The following is an 18,874-nucleotide window of genomic DNA, read 5'->3' as shown; positions in this document are numbered from 1 at the left end:
CCCTTCCCCTGGACTGGAATGAGGACATGATCATGTTCTCAGTTTCAAATATGCAGTCGTGTACAACACCCAAAGAGATCCAAAATCCCCATAAGAGAAAGTTCCTGGGTTCTTAAGTGACCACATGGAGCACAGTCTGTTCTGATCACTTTGAGGCTATTACATGAGATACAAATTAACATGGATTTTATTTAAGCTATTGTATTTTGGAGATTTTAGGTTTCACCAACTTCGCTAACTAACTCATTCTCTGTTTGCCCATATCGATTTACCTTAAAAGTAGAAATTAGCTATCCTGTTTTTGTAACTAAATATAAAATGATGAATAATTAATATATCTATTATACTCTCTCCTTTAAATACAGTTTTCTCTGGCAGGCCCCTGATAGAAGCTGGAACATTATGAGAGACTAAAGTAGCTCTGGAGTTTCCAAAGTGCAGGTGTTTGGTTTTGACAGATGGGTAAACTAGAGACAAGACAGGAGATATGCTGCTCAGAAAACTAAGGAGGCTGACGTGAAGGATTATTGCCCAACAGGATAATCTTTCCATTTCATGTCAGCAGTAGTACCCTCAGGCAGAGTAAAGAATTTTCTCAAGAAGCAGTTTTGATAAGCTCAAATTTTCCAGGAACTACTTGGTTGGTGACGCAGAGCCCTGCACCACAGAACTTGGAAAACTGGACTCAAATTTGGAGACCCTGTGAGCAAGATCAAGACTTCCATCATAAAATCAGCTTAATAATGTCCCTCCAGGATTTTACATTTGAGCAAAATTACCTCCCAAAATGAGCCTGCTAATGTGAGATGTCTGAAGAATTTAGTCCTAGACAAATAAATTAAGAGATCTAATAAATGAAATGATTTACTATAATTGATCTGAATCAGTACAACAAACTTTATTTGTAAAGTGTCAAATATATATATAATGTTAGACTTTAAAGCTCATACAATCTCTGTCTTAACTCAAATTTGCCACTGGAGCACATAAACAGCAATAAGGTGATTCTGATTTTTAAATAAGCATGGCCATGTTCCAATAAAACTTTATTTTGGACATTGAGATTTGATTTTCTTATATTAGGTTGGCACAAAAGTAATTGTGGTTTTCGCCATTGAAGTAATGGCGAAAACCACAACTACTTTGCGCCAACCTAATAATTCTCACATGTCATGGAATACTTTTTTTCTTTTTATTTTTTCCCCAATCAAATAAATGTACAAACCATTCTTAGCTTGCAGGGGGTGGGCCACACTAGGCCAACAGGCCAGATTTAGCTCATGGAACATAGTTTGCTGACCCCTAATGTAGATGTTAAAAATCTAGAAGACATAATTGACATTGATAATTGTCTTAGTCTGTTTGTGTTGTTGTAATAGAATACCCGAGGCTGGGAAGTTAATAAGGAAAACAGTTTTGCTTAGCTCATGATTCTGCAGACTGTACAAGAAGCATGGCTGTAGTGTTTACTTGGTTTCTGGTGAGGGCTTTTGTGGTGCATCAAAACATAACAGAGAAGGTCAAAAGGTGAGTGGACATGTGCAAAGATGCAAAATCCAAGGGATGCCCTGGCTTTCTGAAAACCCACTCTTGAGGGAATGAATTCATTTCTTCAAAAACTAACCCAGCCTTGCCAGAGCAAGACACCAAGCCATTCATGAGAATCTGGCCCCACGAACCAAACACCTCCAACTAGGCCTCATCTTCCAAAAGTAGTACACTAGAGATCACATGAAGTTTGGTGGTGATATAAACCCTTGATCCCCCTTTGCTGGGAACCATGGCAATAATTTAAGGCCATGTAAGAAGCACAATCTACTTGCTGTTGCAGGGTAACTTTTAACTAGCCCATCTGTTATGGACTAAAGCCCTAATTCTCAGTGTAGCTGTATTTGGAGGCGGGGCCTCTAAAGAAATACAGTCATCCCTTGGTATATGCAGGGGATTGGTTCCAGGACTGCCCCCTAAGTATACCAAAGCTGTGCATACTCAAGTCCAGCAGTCAGCAGTGCAGAATCCATGTATATGAAAAGTTGGCCCTCTACACGGGTTTTGCATGGGAGAATACTACTTTTTTTTTTTTTTTTTTTTTGGAGATGGAGTCTCACTCTGTCACCCAGGCTGGAGTGCAATGGTGTGATCTTGACTCACTGCAACCTCCGCCTCCTGGGTTCAAGCAATTCTCCTGCCTCAGCCTCCCAAGTAGCTGGGACTACAGGCACATGCCACCACGCCTGGCTAATTTTTTTGTATTTGTAGTAGAGATGGGGTTTCACCGTGTTAGCCAGGAGGGTCTCAATCTCCTGACTTCGTGATCCGCCCACCTCAGCCTCCCAAAGTGCTGGGATTACAGGCAAGAGCCACCGTGCTGGCTGAGAATACTGTATTTTCAATTCTTGTTTGGTTGAAAAAAGTCCCCTTACAAATGGACCTAAGCAGTTTACACCTGTGTTGTTGTGTTGTTCAAGGGTCAACCGTAATTAAGGTTAAATGAGATTATAAGATTGGGACCTTGATTTCATCAGTTAGCACACAGCCTCGCTCGCTCTTTCTCTCTGTCTCTCCCCCAACCCCCTCTTTCTCTCTGATCACAGACGAAAGGCATGAGAAAACTCAGCAGCTAGAAAGTAGCTCTCCAAAAGCCAGAGAAAGAGCCCTCAGCAGAAACCAAATTTGCTAGCACCTTGATCATGAACCTCTAGCCTCCAGATTGTGAGAAATAAGTTTCTGTTGTTCAAGCCACCCAGCCTGTAATATTTTGTTAAGGCAGCCTGAGCAGACTAATACATATCTAACTACTGTTAAAATTATTTAGGAATTCATTATAAAGGAGAGGAGCCTGTTCTATATTTGAGAATTTGCTCCAGCTAAGACCAAATTTCTGACCAAGGATTGGAGATTGCAACTAAAAATAACATTTAATAGCAAACCTCTTATCCAAAGGTTACAGCCTTTTTCAGCTCACTGAGATTGTAAAGGTCTATTCTCACATTGCTGAAAGGAAATATGCAAGACTGAGTAATTTATAAAGGAAAAAGGTTTAATTGACTCACAGTTCTGCATGGCTGGAAAGGCCTCAGGAAACTTACGATCATGGCAGAAAGTAAAGAGGCAACGGGCAAGATAGGTGAGAGAGAGAATGCACGCATAGGAGGAACTGTCAAACACTTACAAAACCATCAGATCTTGCGAGAACTCACTCACTATCATGAGAACAGTGTGGGGGAAACCACCCCCATGACCCAATCACCTCCCACCAGGTTCTGCCCTTGACACATGGGCATTATGGGGATTACAATTTAAGATGAGATTTGGGTGGGGACATGGTACCTAACCATATCAGAGATTAACTTGATATTCCTACAGATAGAGCAATACCTGCTCAGATAAATTTATGTGGTCCACAAAATATGTCATACATAACAGGATTAGAATATCTGAGAAAATATATCCCAATATACACATATTTAACATAATCTCATGGGAAATCCCCATTTCTTTCTATTGCATCAAATACAAGCAAGTCAAGCCTTAACTCCATATTGTATAACTGTAGCTCAAACATTCGCATTTTAGTTTTTAAGTTCACCTAGTTTCCACAGAAACACTTGAAAGATAACAAAATTCTAAGCTCCAACAACCATCTGAGTGGATCCCCACTTGGCCAAGGGGACCCCAGAGCAACCTTGAAAACTGAGTTCTTGGCTACAGTGGGATGGGAAGTCAGACACCCCTCCCTGGCTTTACACCATTAGGGTTACTTCCCTAAGTGCTAAGCAGAAACCATCCCTTTCAAAAGATTCCACCACTGATATCAACCAACCACCTGACGCTGCCCCTCTTCTATTAACTGATGAGAGACCTCTGGTCACACAGTTGTCATGGCCAGTCTATGGAGAATGTGCAGTCAGGGTCTTCATGTCCTCTTCTTCACTGCTTGATGTTAGAGGGCTGAAAACTCCACCCTCAGATGGTGCTAATGCTGCCATTTTTGTACGTAGGATGCACCAGGGGATGTAAAACTCAATTGCACATGTGCATGTTTCTCCATTCATAAATACTCATGACTCTTCCTGAGGCTTATTGAATATGTATTTTCAGTCACCCCACTCAGCATAAATTCCCGTTGCTCCTCCCTTGAAGAATCTTTTCTGGCTTCTGGCTCAAGGCTACCGTATGCTTCCCAGGCTGTCTGAATGGCCATCCTGCAGGCTGCAACCCTTTATGAGAAATAAAGCTGTCCTTTTCAAATTTATGAACCTCTTCTGTTGACACACTTCAAACTCAAGAAGTCTCAAATGAAACAAGTTTCAAAATCTCATCCTATAATTCCATGTTTTCTATCTTATTTGATGGGATTCACCCAGAAACCAAAACCAAAAATCAAAGCTATAGCTGTATCTCTTCCTTATCCCTTTTCAATTTGTTTATTTACTTATTTGTATACGAATAAGTTCTTCAGTGGTGATTTCTGAGATTTTGGTGCACCCATCACCCAAGCAGTGTACACTGTACCCAATGGATAGTCTTTTATCCGTTGCCTCCCTTCCACCCATTCCCCTGAGTGCCCGAAGTCCATTGTATCATTCTTATGCGTTTGCCTCCTTACAGTTTAGCTCTCACTTATGAGTGAGAACATATGATGTTTGGTTTTTCTTTCCTGAGTTACTTCACTTAGAATAATGGTCTCCAGTTCCATCAAGGTTTCTGCAAATGCCATTATTTTGTTCCTTTGAATGGCTGATACACACACACACACACACACACACACACACACACCAAATTTTCTTTATCCACTCATTGATTGATGGGCGTTTGGGCTGGTTCCATGTTTTCACAATTGTGAAGTGTGCTGCTATAAACATGCATGTGTAAGTATCTTTTCATATAATGACTTCTTTTCCTCTTGGTAGATACCCAGGAGTAGGATTGATTAATCAAATGGTAAATCTACTTTTAGTTCTTTAAGGAATCTCCACTATTTTCCATAGTGGTTGTACTAGTTTACATTCCCACCAATGGAGTAAAAATGTGTTCTTTGTATCACATCCGTGCCAAGGTCTATTATTTTTTGGTTTTTTGATTATGGCCATTCTTGCAGGAGTAAGGTGGTATCACATTGTGGTTTTGATTTGCATTTCCCTGATCATTAGTGATGTTGAGTATTTTCATATGTTTGTTGGCCATCTCCACGTGTCTTGGCCATTCTTCTTTTGAGAATTGTCTATTCATGTCTTTAGCCCACTTTTTGATGGGATTGTTTGTACTTTTCTTGCTAATTTGTTTGAGTTGCTTGTAGATCTGGATATTAGTCCTTTGTCAGAAGTAAAGATTTTTAAGACTGTCTCCTACTCTTTGTTTACTCTGCTGGTTATTTCTTTTGCTGTGCAGAAGTTTTTTGGTTTAATTAAGTTCCATCTATTTATCTTTCTTTTTGTTGAATTTGCTTTTGCGTTCTTTGTCATGAAGTCTTTGCCTAAACCAATGTCTAGAAGGATTTTTCCAATGTTATCTTCTAGAATTTTTATGGTTTCAGGTTTCAGATTTAAGTCTTTGATCCATCTTGAGTTGATTTTTGTACAAGGTGAGAGATGAGGATCCAGTTTCATTCTTCTACATGTGGCTTGCAGATTATGCCAGCACCATTTGTTGAATAGGTTGTCCTTTACCCACTTTATGTTTTTGTTTCCTTTGTCAAAGATCAGTTGGCTGTAAACATTTGGCTTTATTTCTGAGTTCTCTATTTTGTTTCATTGGTCTATATGCCTATTTTTATACCAGTACCATGCTGTTTTTGTGACTATGGCCTTATAGTATAATTTGAGGTCAGGTGATGTGTTACCTCCAGATTTGTCCTTTTAGCTTAGTCTTGCTTTGGCTATGTGAGTTCTTTTTTGATTACATATGAATTTTAGGATTTTTTTTCTAGTTCTGTGAAGAACGATGGTGGCATTTTGATGGGAATTGCATTGATGGGAATTGTGTTGATGGTAATTTGATGGGAATTGCATTGAATTTGCAGATTGCTTTTAGCAGTATGATCATTTTCACAATATTGATTCTACCCATCCATGTGTATGGGATTTGTTTTCATTTGTGTCATCTATGGTTTCTTTCAGCAGCGTTTTACAGTTTTCCTTGTAGAGGTCTTTCACCTCCTTGGTTAGGTAGATTCCTAAGTATTTTACTTTTTATTTTTGCAGCTATTGTAAAATGGGTTAAGTTATTGATTTGATTCTCAGCTTGGTAGCTCTTTGTGTATAACAGTGCTACTGATTTGTGTACATTAATTTTGTATCTCAAAACTTTGCTGAATTTATTTAAGAGTTTTAGGGGGGTTTTGGATGACTCTTTAGCCATCCAAATGTCTCTAGGGTTTTCTAGGTACACAATCATGTCATCAGAAAACAGCAACAGTTGGACTTCCTCTTTACCTATTTGGATGCCCTATATTTTTTTCTCTTGTCTGATTGCTTTGGCTAGGATTTACATACTATTGCTATAGGAGTTAAAAAGAAATTATTTAGGCAGATAGGGAGGGTAAGAGAGTCCTCAATAAGGTTTTCCTTTTAATGAAAAGCAGCAGCCCCCAAATTATCTCTTTTCTAACAAAGAGCAGCCTGTTAAATTGAGCTGCAGACATAGATAAGCAAGCTGGAAGCTTGCATGGGTGAATGCCAGCAGCTGCACCAACAGGAAAAGGCTACCTGGGGGCAAGGCATGTTCAACATAGTGGCTCCATCTGCCCTTTTCTTTGTCAAGCACATGTACAGTAAGAAACAGACAACACGGCCAGGTAGAGAACCAATCTGCATAATAAAATATTAGGATGGGGTGACCAGGTTATTCATGCACTGTGTAAATGGCACACATGGTCCAATCAATCTTTAGGCCCTACGTAAATCAGGCACTGCCTCCTCAAGCCAGTCTATAAAGCTCTGTGCACTTTGCCGTGGACTGGAAGACCCACTTGGGAGCCCTTCTCTCTCTGCAGAAGAGAGAGCTATTCTCTTTTCTCTTTCTTTTGCCAATTAAACCTCCACTCTTAAACTCACTGTGTGCCTGCATCCTTGATTTCCCTCGCATGAGATGACAAACCATGGATATTTACCCCAGACAATGATGCTGCTTCAGTATGTTGAATAGAAGTGGTGAAAGTAGGCATCCTTGTCTTGTTCCAGTTCTCAGGGGGAATGCTATTGATATGGTTTGGCTGTGTCCCCACCCAAATCTCATCCTGAATTGTAGCTCCCATAATGCACACATGTTGTGGGAGGTACTCAGTGGGAGATAATTGAATCATAGGGATGGGTCTTTCCTATGCTATTCTCATGATAGTGAATAAGTCTAATGAGATCTGATGGTTTTATAAAGGGGAGTTTCCCTGCACAAGCTCTCTTTTCTTGTCTGCTGCCATGTGAGATGTGCCTTTCACCTTCCACCATGATTGTGAGGCCTTCCAAGCCATGTGGAACTATGAGCCCATTAAGTCTTTCTTTTGTAAATTGCCCAATCTCCAATATGTCTTTATCAGCAGCATGAGAACAGACTAATACAAAAGTTGGCACCAGTAGAGTGGTATGCTGCTGAAAAGGTAGCCAAAAATGTGAAGCAACTTTGGAACTGGGTAACAGGCAGAGATTGGAACAGTTTGGAGGACTCAGAAGAAGACAGGAAAATGTGGGAAAGTTTGGAACTCCCTAAAGACTTGTTGAATGGCTTTGACCAAAATGTTAATAATGATGTGGACAATGAAATGCAGTCTGAGGTGGTCTCAGATGGAGATGAGGAACTTGTTGGGAACTGGAACAAAGGTGACTCTTGTTATGTTTTAGCAAAGAGACTGGCAGCATTTTGCCCCTGCCCTAGAGATTTGTGGAACTATGAACTTGAGAGAGATGATTTAGGGTATCTGGCAGAAAAAATTTCTAAGCAGCAAAACATTCAAGAGGTGACTTGGGTGCTGTTAAAGGCATTCAGTTTTATAAGGGAAGCAGAGCATGAAAGTTCAGAAAATTTGCAGCCTGACAATGTGATAGCAAAGAAAGTCCCATTTTCTGAAAAGAAATTTAAGACAGTTGCAGAAATTTATATAATTTACGTAAGTAATGAGGAGCCAAATGTTAATCCCCAAGACAATGGGGAAAATGTCTCCAGGGCATGTCAGAGGTCTTCATGACAGCTGCAACCATCACAGGCCCAGAGGCCTAGGAGGAAAAAGTGGTATCAAGGGCCAGACCCAGGGTTCCCATGCTGTGTGCAGCCTAGGGACTTGGTGCCCTGTTTCTCAGTGGCTCCAGCCATGGCTGAAAGGCCCCAATGTAGAGCTTGGGCCATGGCTTCAGAGGGTGCAACTCCCAAGACCTGGCAGCTTCCACATGGTGTTGAGCCTACTAGTGCAAAGAAGTCAAGATTTGAGTTTTGGGAACCTCCACCTAGATTTTAAAAGATGTATGGAAACACCTGGATATCCAGACGGAAGTTTGCTGCAGGGGCAGGCACTCATGGCAAACCTATGTTGGGGCAGCGCAAAAGGGAAAAATGGGGTGGGTGCCTCCACACTGGGTCCCCACTGGGGCACTGCCTAGTGCTACTGTAAGAAGAGGGCCACTGTCCTCTAGACCCCAGAATAGTAGATCTACCAACAGGTTGCACTGTGCACCTGGAAAAGCACAGATAATGCCAACCTGTGAAAGCAGCCAGGAGGGAGGCTGTACCCTGTAAAGCCACAGGCGCAGAGCTGCCCAAGACCGTGGGAACCCACCTCTTGCATCAGCATGAGCTGGATGTGAGACATGGATTCAAAAGAGATCATTTTGGAGCTTTAAGATTTGACTGCCCTGCTTGATTTTGGACTTGCGTTGGGGCCTGTAGCCCTTTCATTTTGGCCAATTTCTCCCATTTGGAACAGCTGTATTTACCCAATGTCTGTACCCCCATTGTTTCTAGGAAGTAACTAACTTGCTTTTGATTTTATAGGCCCATAGGTGGCAGGGACTTGCCTTGTCTCAGATGAGACTTTGGACTGTGGACTTTTCAGTTAATGCTGAAATGAGTTAAGACTGTGGGAGACTGTTGGGAAGGCATGATTGGCTTTGAAATGTAAAGACATTAGATTTGGGAGGGACCAGGGCAGCATGATATGGTTTGGCTGTGTCCCCACCTAAATCTCATCTTGAATTTTAGCTCCCAGAATTCCCATGTGTTGTGGGAGGGACCCAGTGGGAGATAATTGAATCATGGGGGTGAGTCTTTTCCATGCTATTCTTGTGACAGTGAATAAGTCTCATGAGATCTGATGGTTTTATAAAGGGGAGTTTCCCTGCACAAGCTCTCATTTCTTGTCTGCCACCATGTGAGGTGTGCCTTTCACCTTCTGCCATGATTGTGAGGCACCCCCAGCCATGTGGAACTGTGAGTCCATTAAACCTCTTTCTTTTGTAAATTGCCCAGTCTCAGGTATGTCTTTATCAGCAGCATGAGAACAGACTAATACAGCTTTCAACTTTTCCCCATTCAGTATAGTGTTACCTGTGGGTTTGTCATAGATGACTTTTATTATATTAAAGTATGTCCTTTCTATGCCTATTTTGCTGAGGGTTTTAATTACAAAGGGATGCTGGATTTTGTCAAAGGCTTTCTCTGCATTGATTGAGATGATCATGTGATTTTTGTTTTTAATGCTGTTTATGTGGTGTATCACATTTGTTGACTTCCATATGTTAAACCATCCCTGCATCCCTGGTATGAAACCTACTTGATCATGGTGAATGGTCTTTTTGATATGCTGTTGGATTTTGTTAGCTAGTATTTTGTTAAGGATTTCTGCATCTATGTTCATCAGGGATGTTGGTCTGTCATTTTCTTTTTTGTCATGTCCTTTCCTGTTTTTGGTATTAGAATGATATTGGCTTCATAGAACCATGTAAGGAGTATTTCTTCTTTCTATATCTTTTGGAATAGTGTCAATATGATTGGTACCCATTCTTCTTTGAATGTCTGATGGAATTCAGCTGTGAATCTGTCTGGTCCTGGACTTTTTTTGTTGGTAACATTACAATTACCATTTCAATCTCACTGCTTGTTATTGGTCTGTTCAGAGTTTCTATTACTTCCTGGTTTAATCTAGGAGAGTTGTATATTTCCAGGAGTTTATCTAGGTTTTCTAGTTTATTTGCATAAAGGTGTTCACAGTAGCCTTGAATGATCTTTTGTATTTCTGTGGTGTCATTTGTAATGTCTCCTGTTTTATTTCTAATTGAGCTTTTTTGGATCTTCTCTCTTCTTTTCTTGGTTAATCTTCCTACATGGTCTGTCAATTGTATTTATCTTTTCCAAGAACCAGGTCTTTATTTAATTTATCTTTTGTATTGTTTTGGTTGTTAGTTTCAATTGCATTTAGTTCTGCTTTGATTTTGCTTATTTCTTTTCTTCTGCTGGCTTTGGGTTTAGTTTGTACTTGTTTTTCTAGTTCCTTGAGGTGTGACCTTAGATTGTCTATGTGTGCTTTTTCAGACTTTTTGATACAGGCATTTAAGGCTATGAACTTTCCTCTTAACACTGCTTTTGTTATATCCAAGAAGTTTTGATAGGTTGTGTCACTATTATCATTCAGTTCAAATAATTTTTAATTTTCTTCTTGATTTCATTGTTGACCCCGTGATCATTCAGGAGCAGATTGTTTAATTTCCATGTATTTGCATCATTTTGAGTGTTCTTATTGGAGCTGATTTCCAATTTTATTCCACTGCGATCTGAAAGAATACCTGATATGATTTTAATTTTCTTAAATTTGTTGAGACTCATTTTGTGGCTTATCGTATGGACTATCTTGGAGAACGTTCCATGTGCTGATGAATAGAATGTATATTCTGCAGTTTTGGGGTAGAATGTTTTACAAATATCTGTTAAGTCTATTTGTTCTAAGGTATACTTTAAGTCCATTGTTTCTTTGTTGACTTTCTGTCTTGATAACCTGTCTAGTACTGTCAGTGGAGTATTGAAGTCCCCCACTATTATTGTGTTGCCCTTTTTAAACTCCTATGTGTCAATTAAAGACAGGCTTTTTCTATGTAGTCAATCCACCATTCCCCAGGGCCTTAGAATCCTACCTTAGATGGGAAAACTAGACCCTCAGAGACGGCCAATTGCTCCTTCACATCTCAGTCCAGATGCATGGGGCCCTGAAAATGTAGTTCAATTATGTGACAAGAAGAGAAAAATGTTGGTATTAGGGAGTTCTAGAAATCTTTGCCTTCAGATTACAGAAGATAGCTTTTATCTGCTATACTATATTTTAAAGTTTAAATGGTATTAATGATATTAATGGTTACTAATGTCTTTCTCTATTTTTTCATGCCATTCTATTTTATGTATAATAAAAAACTTAATATACTGTTACTTTTCTTGCCTTTCTCATCTGCTGTTTTCAATGTTCAGTTTATTATTATTATTAATATTGTTGTTATGATATAATTTTTTTACACAACTATTTTCTCTAAATGGCTCCAGTACTTACCAGCAATTCTTAAACTTTCCCAATCTTGAATTCTGGATCTTGATCAATCTTTCTGTCTTCTGAAGAAGATTATTGGATAGTTTTATCATGAAACTTAAAAAAAAATCAATTAATTAGTTTTATGTTCTCTAAATGTTTGGTTATATAAGAAAGTATTTCTCTCATCTTTGCACATTCTCTTAAATTTGCCTAAATAAGAAAGTATGTCTGTTGTTTTTACACATAAGTAAACACTTAAATGTATAAAATTCTTGGATTAAACTATTTCCCCTCAAAACTTGTTGAAATTGTTCCATTGTCTTTCAACATTTGACATTCCACATAAGAAGTTTGAAGCTTATCTGATTTTTTTCTCCTTTATAAATGTTCCTAATTTTTGGTTTACCTTTAAAATGTTTCAATATTCCATGATATGTCTATGTTTGGATATATTGTGATTATTTTGGAGAAACCTGTATTAGTCTATTCAGTTTGTAGACATAAGTCATTTTGGGTAAGGTTTAGTGGGGCATTTCATATCCGTAATTATTTATTGCATTTATTTTTAAGGTAATTAGATTTTTTCTGTTCTCAATGTCTATAATTTTGACTTTCACTGATTTCCTTGTCATTTTCCTGTTAATTCTTTGATATTGTGCATTTTTAACTCTGCTCATTTCTGCTTTCAACGTACGTTTTAATTCTGCCATTGCTTTACATGTTTCCTTGCTTTCCTTATTTAAGGCAGACCCCTTTACATCTCTGTCTTTGTGGCTGTCTTTTTATGATTCCACAAACCTACTTCATAGAGGCTTCTTTTTCATGAAGTAATGTCCCTTTTTTATTTTTGGTACACGATGCAAATATTTTATAAAACCTCCATCCCATTCTCATAGAAGTATTATACACAAAACTTCTGCCTTGGAAGGTTCTAGACAAGATTTCCCTTGTCTTATGCTAGGAAAAAGCCTTGTAACTTATGTTTTTCTATTTAAAAAAGGAGAGATACATTCAGACCCAGCTTTTCTCAATAGACAGGGAGGGTGAAATTTACTTGCCTCTTCATTCAGCTGTTTCCATACTAATAGCCTTCCTCTCTCAGAGGTAAAATCAAGGTCATCAGCCTTTAATTTTGTGCTGGTCTATTGAACTGAGGATGTATCTTCTGTTTCTTAGATGGTTCACTGACTTAGGATGAGTGCGTCGAAGTTTAAAGACCTTATTTGAGCAATGAAAAATATGCTCCTATGCATGTACTGCTCCCAGAACTTCTCATGTGATAACCAGGAACATGTATAAAATTGTATGTGTTTCTAGATTTTTCTATGTTTTGGACTCCCAAGTGTAACATCCACATGAGTGGAGAAAGAAGTGTTGAAGCAAATGGTGGAAACAGGGAGAATAGGCCAGAAATCTGGTACTTGTTACCCAGAAATGCTGCCTGTTTCTGTTCTCAAGAGCCTCGATATCATGCAGTAAGACATAAACAATGGAACGGAATCACAGTCTTTTCCTGTTGTCCTAGGTTCTGTTCTGTTTCAGAGGGGTTGACATATGGTGCATGGCTAAGAATGGACATTTAATGGGGTCTCATCCAGACATTGACATGTGATCTTTGCTCGTCTTGAACTTGTGCTAGTGGAAATATATTTAATGTATCTACATGGGTATATTAATTGGAACTTGATAGTGCAGATAACAGGCACATTTAATAACCCAAGTGAAATCAAGTAAAGTTTGAAAGCATTTCATTAATATTACATCTTTAGGGCTTGACTTTATAATCAGCCTGCTCACTTAACAAACTAAAATTCAACATAAACTACAAATCTAGTACACTTTGCATTATACCACAGCAGCCACAAATTAATGAGTAATAAATAATGCTGTGAGCCAGTAGAAAATGATGCTAGTAACAGAAGAAACGTTTGCACTCACTACACCCATGGCTTTGCTGTACTTGACGAATATTATCATTCAGGAAAATTTTAAGGGATTTTAATGGTCAGTTACTGCCAATGGTCAATAATGACCTCATTATTGCATGTGCTTACATTTTTGTGACATCAGAGGAAAGAAACACTGCAAAACCCAGAATTTTCCAAATTAATTGCTAAAGGTCTTCCAATACAAACTCTTCCAACTACACTGGCCCATCATACCCTTTTAACTGTTTCTAGAGCTAAAGTGAAAGCAGTAGTGTATTTAGGAAAAACAAAAAGAAAAACCTAGCATTCCGTTTTTATGCAAAATCACCAAGACTTTAATGTAAAGGGGTCCTTTAAAGAAACACACTATTCTCAAAGCTATATTACTTTATATGGCCATATGCTGGGATCTCACATATAAATGAAATTGGACTTCGATAGCCATAAGGAGAAATGCCACTTTTTCCTCCCAATCCTTGGACTAATGCTGTTTAACTTTTTTTCTTTTTTTTTTTCCTGAGACATGGTCTCATTCTGTTGTCCAGCCTGGAGTACAGTGGCACGATCTCAGCTCACCACAACCTCTGCCTCCTGAGCTCAAGCCATCCTACTGCCTCAGCTTCCTGAGTAGCTGGGACTACAGGTGTGTGCCATCACGCCTGGTTAGTTTTTGTATTTCATGTAGAGATGGGGTATTGCCATGTTTCCCAGGCTGGTCTCAAACTCCTGAGCTCAAGTGATCTCAGCCTCATAAAGTACTAGGATTACAGGTGTGAGCCACTCTGCCCGGCCTGAGCAATTTTTGATGCATAATTTGACATGAAATTTCAGAAGGCTTGTAAGCCAACACTCCACCCCCATCCTAACAAACAAAGGTAATCATTTCTGTTTAAAAGCCTCTAAAAATAATACTGATGTAGGTAGAGCAGCATACTACTTCCTACCTAAGAAAATATGGCTGTTTTCATGTTCTCTTGTTAAAGAATCGTTGTGGGCAGATAATGAGAAGCAGAGCCTAAGGAACAGAATGGATAAATTGGGAGGAAGAGGACAAAAAGTAATAGACTGGTCTTTGAAAGGATAAAGGTTGAAGAATTGATGAGTTATATTTGCAAGACAGTTAGTGATTGATTTTGGTATCTTTTAAAGGCTTGTCTACATTATAGAAACACATTGAACTAGAAGAGAAAGATGAGAGCCCTGATAAAAATTTAAGTATTATCCTGAGCCAGTCCTTAAGGGGAGCATGCTATGTAGCCCTGCTACATTGACAATGTATATAAAAGGATATCTATCTAAGCATTCTTCCAGGTATCAGTTAGCAAATGTTGTTAGCAAGTTAAAAAAATGTCTCTAGGATCTGTGTCAGGAAATGCCCTTATTTGTATTAGCCTAGTCTTCTCTCTAGGATTATGTTACTTATGAGCAGAAGTTGTTCCATGTATTGTGTACTTTTATTTTCACCTTAGTTTCCTTTCATAAGTGTTCTATCAAAGTTCTGATGATTCATTGAATAATTATAAGTAGCAAAATTAGAATATTTAAAGGAAATTAAAAAGATGAGACTCTTATAAGACTCATATTCCTATATAAGACTGCAATTAATTATGGGATTGGGAAAAAACACAAATTATTAAAAAATAAAAACTGCCCAGGTGCAGTTGTTCATACCTGTAATCCCAACACTTTGGGAGACTAAGGTGGGAGAATCACTTGAGGCCAGAAGTTTGAGACCAGCCTGGGAAACATAGCAAGACCCTGTGTCTACAAAACACTGATAAAAATTAACTAGTGTGATGGCCTGAGCCTGTAGTCCCAGCTACTTGGAAGGCTGAAGCAGGAAGATCGCTTGAGCCCAAGATGTCAAGGCTGCAGTGAGCCAAGATTGCACCACTGCACTCCAGCCTGAGTGACAGAGCAAGACTCTGTCTCAAAAATAAATAAATAAAATAAAAACTATCACCACCAGCACCGCCAAAAAGGAGATCTCATAAGCTTTTTTTTAACATTTCCAAGACAAAGACTCTCTAAGCTTCTTTTTTTCTCATTCTAGAAAGCTAATGATAGAATTTTTTTTTCCCCTGAAACCCTCAGCTACATTCACCATGTCCTGCATTTATTGTTGACAGCTGTTCAAGACCTACAAGGTGAAGTTGAATATTACACACTTTTTTGGAGTTCTGCTACCTCAAACGACTCTCTAAAAATCTTGCCAGATGTAAACTCTCATGTCATTGGCCACCTAAAGCCAAACACAGAGTATTGGATCTTTATCTCTGTCTTCAATGGAGTCCACAGCATCAGCAGTGCAGGACTTCATGCAACCACTTGCGATGGGGGTGAGTCCAGATTCTAAAGGATATTTGCCTCAGAGATGCGAATGAAATTGATTGATTCTTGCCGGGGTTGAGATCAGTCATCCCTCCATTATAAAATTTCCGGTGTAGGAGGGAAGGGGGCGGGGGCTAAAATGCTTAAGTGCTCACTGTCGTCAGTAGCAGATCAATAAGCAGTCCCATTGAGACAGAAGCACAAGCTCTAATAATGAGATATTAGCCCAGTTTGTTCCTGTTCTTTTCAGTGTATACTTATTTTAGAGCTGAGTTCACATCAATAAATGGTGACATTTAGAAACATTTTTTTTAAGATTTGCCCTCAGAAGCAGTATGTTTTTCAAAACGACAGCCAAACACAGTGAGAGCCCTCCCTGAGTCACCAGAAATGGTAGGTGGAAGTTCAGCCACTGAGAAAAATTGCCTATGACTCATTTCTAAGCCAGTTAGCAAGGGGGAGGAAGCAAGGGAAGCAACTTGTGAATCTGAAATGTGTTTGGAATGGTCTTTCTAATCTTTTTGGCTTTATAAAGTCTCATTATAAACATTATAATATCATTACCTCCCAAGCAAGTGTTCCAGGTCATTAGCAGAGCTCTTTAAGTGTGGAACCCATTTCCCTTTGTGGTGCCAAAGGTCGGCACCTTTTGTTTATAAAATAGGGTAGATCACAAGGACAATTCTTCAACTAGTTAAGATGGGTTCTTATGATAAAAATAGGTCTTTGCATAGTTATTTCTGACATGCTTGAATAATTATGCAATTTAACGCTAAGCCAGATTTTTTTCTTATGTTAGATTTCATCATTACCTATGGTAATCAACATTCAAAATCATTTACATAATGACAATATTGCATTATTGCTTCATATTGCTTGAGTTACAAGCTAGTAACATCAAATGATTTTTCACGTTCCACCAGCCTCATTGTATTTGAGTTTTATTTTTTGCTTAAGGAGCAAATTTTATTTCCTTCCCTCCCTCCCCTGCACCTTGAAGGTATAGAGTGAAGGGATGGAAAAAAGACAAAAAATAGATAAGTGTTAGTGGTGCAGATGGGTGACTAATTCATCATCATATCCCACTGGTCATATAGTATTGAAGATTAGCACTATGCTGGTGGTATAAAGCACTTTACCACCAATTCTTATGGTTTCTAACTGAGAGTATAATAAGCCAATTTACAGAGGACTACAGACTGTGATAACTTCATCAGCGAAAAGCAGATAAGCAACAAACCCTTTGCTAAACTTAAATACTAATCTGCATTTAGCTTAACATGTGCTTTTTCAGAGACAGCTGGAGTTTATTCAGTTTCTTCCTTTAATTCTAGAGCCTCAGGGCATGCTTCCTCCAGAGGTTGTCATCATCAACAGTACAGCTGTACGTGTCATCTGGACATCTCCTTCAAACCCAAATGGTGTTGTCATTGAGTATTCTATCTATGTAAATAATAAGCTCTACAAGACCGGAATGAATGTGCCTGGGTCGTTTATTCTGAGAGACCTGTCTCCCTTCACTATCTATGACATTCAGGTTAGAACATTGTTTTTTGATGGTTAGGCTTATGGATATGTTAAATAAAACATGCCAGGCTATGTCTTCAAGTGGATATCTTCTGTCTTGGTTACAGATTATTTCATTGGTGGGGAAGGGGAAAGAGAGAAGGAAAATTGATCAGAATTAAATCTGTGTGCTGTAGGCAAACATGTGAGTCTCTGGAGAGAAGATAATGATAATATGGAAAACGATGGTGATGAGGATGGTGATGAAATTCTCACTGGCAAAATGAAGCTAATCATATATTCTAAATAAATCTTGCTGAGCAGTTTACCTTTTCCCGGGATCTTTTACTGAAATCAAAATCAGAATCAGTTTGTAAATGTGGAGATGTTTTTTTCTCTTCCCATTTCTCCTATTTACTAATTTAATATCTCCAGAGGAGTTATGAAACTTCACTTGGTGTCAATTTCCTCTTTTGTAAGGGCAATGGACTAGATGACTTAAAACATTCTAGCCACCTCTAGCATTCTGTGATTCTGAATGCAACAGGAAGACATATATAAAAACATAGCAGACAAAAAATATTAAAAGGTTTTATCCGAAGTTGAAAGAAATATATTTATTCGTCACTCAAAAAATGTTCAATGTTCTCCTCATATGTGAGAGCAATTGTGGTTAAAATTTTTTGCCCTTGGACTTCTTTGAGAATCTTATGAAGTCAGTGTACTCTGCCTTAGAAAAATATTTATGCACTTGTGTGACAAAATTTAACCCATGATTTCAGAAAGTGCACTGATCACTTGAAGTCAAATTCATAGACTTCTTCAGGGGCTACTGGCCTTAAAAGTAGAAAAAGTATAGGGAATACTAAAGCATATAAAACAAGGAACTTATCTTCACGGAATTGGAAATCTTGTTGGAGTACCAAGCCATAAAAGATAACAAGGCTAAATGTGCAAATGAGTGATAAAAAAAAATTAGAGTATTTCAGAAACCCCACATTTACAGAAAGCTTGCAATTTACTAAATTTTTTAATGAAGCTGCTTCTAAAATTCATAAGAGCTTTGTAAGATAATTTTCAGAAGATATTAAGCACAGAAATTTTATTTGACCACAGAAACGTTTTACTGGTTCTATCCATTTAATAGTACTACCTCATTCAGGTTTCCATCTCCTTTTCCTGACATTTGAGGTTAAGACATATAATCATCTGGCTACAACAAACACTTTAGTCTCCCCTACTGGACTCATAGACCTAGCTTCCTAAGAAAACCAAATAAAAATATCTTCGAATAAAGAAGAAAGGTACATTAATTATTTTTCTTTTTTTTCATTTAAATGTATTTTATTTTAAGTTCCTAGATACGTGTTCAGGACATGTAGGTTTGTTACATAGGTAAATGTATGCCATGGTGGTTTGCTGAACCTATCAACCCATCTACCAGGTATTAAGCTGCACATGCATTATTAGCTATTTATTCTGATGTTCTCCCTCCCCCGATGCCCCCTCAACAGGCCCCAGTGTGTGTTGTTCCCCTCCCTGTGTCCATGTGTTCTCACTGTACAGCTCCTACTTATAAGTGAGAACATGTGATGTTTGCTTTTCTGTTCCT

General features: G+C 38.5%; 1 protein-coding gene across 1 annotated transcript in view; it reads left to right on the top strand.

The window, feature by feature from the left end:
• Positions 1 to 18,874, top strand: part of USH2A (usherin) — a 798,563-nt gene that overhangs the window by 555,890 nt on the left and 223,799 nt on the right. Inside the window, exons 45-46 of the mRNA XM_032136481.2 lie at positions 15,555 to 15,764; positions 17,091 to 17,293. Coding sequence (XP_031992372.1) covers positions 15,555 to 15,764; positions 17,091 to 17,293 — 413 coding nt within the window. The remainder of the gene's footprint in view (positions 1 to 15,554; positions 15,765 to 17,090; positions 17,294 to 18,874) is intronic.

Source organism: Hylobates moloch, unplaced genomic scaffold, assembly GCF_009828535.3.
Source record: "Hylobates moloch isolate HMO894 unplaced genomic scaffold, HMol_V3 SCAFFOLD_18, whole genome shotgun sequence".
Classification (NCBI taxonomy): Eukaryota; Metazoa; Chordata; class Mammalia; order Primates; family Hylobatidae; genus Hylobates; species Hylobates moloch.
The sequence above is the reverse complement of the archived record's forward strand: the minus strand, read 5'-3'. Positions and strand labels throughout refer to the sequence as shown.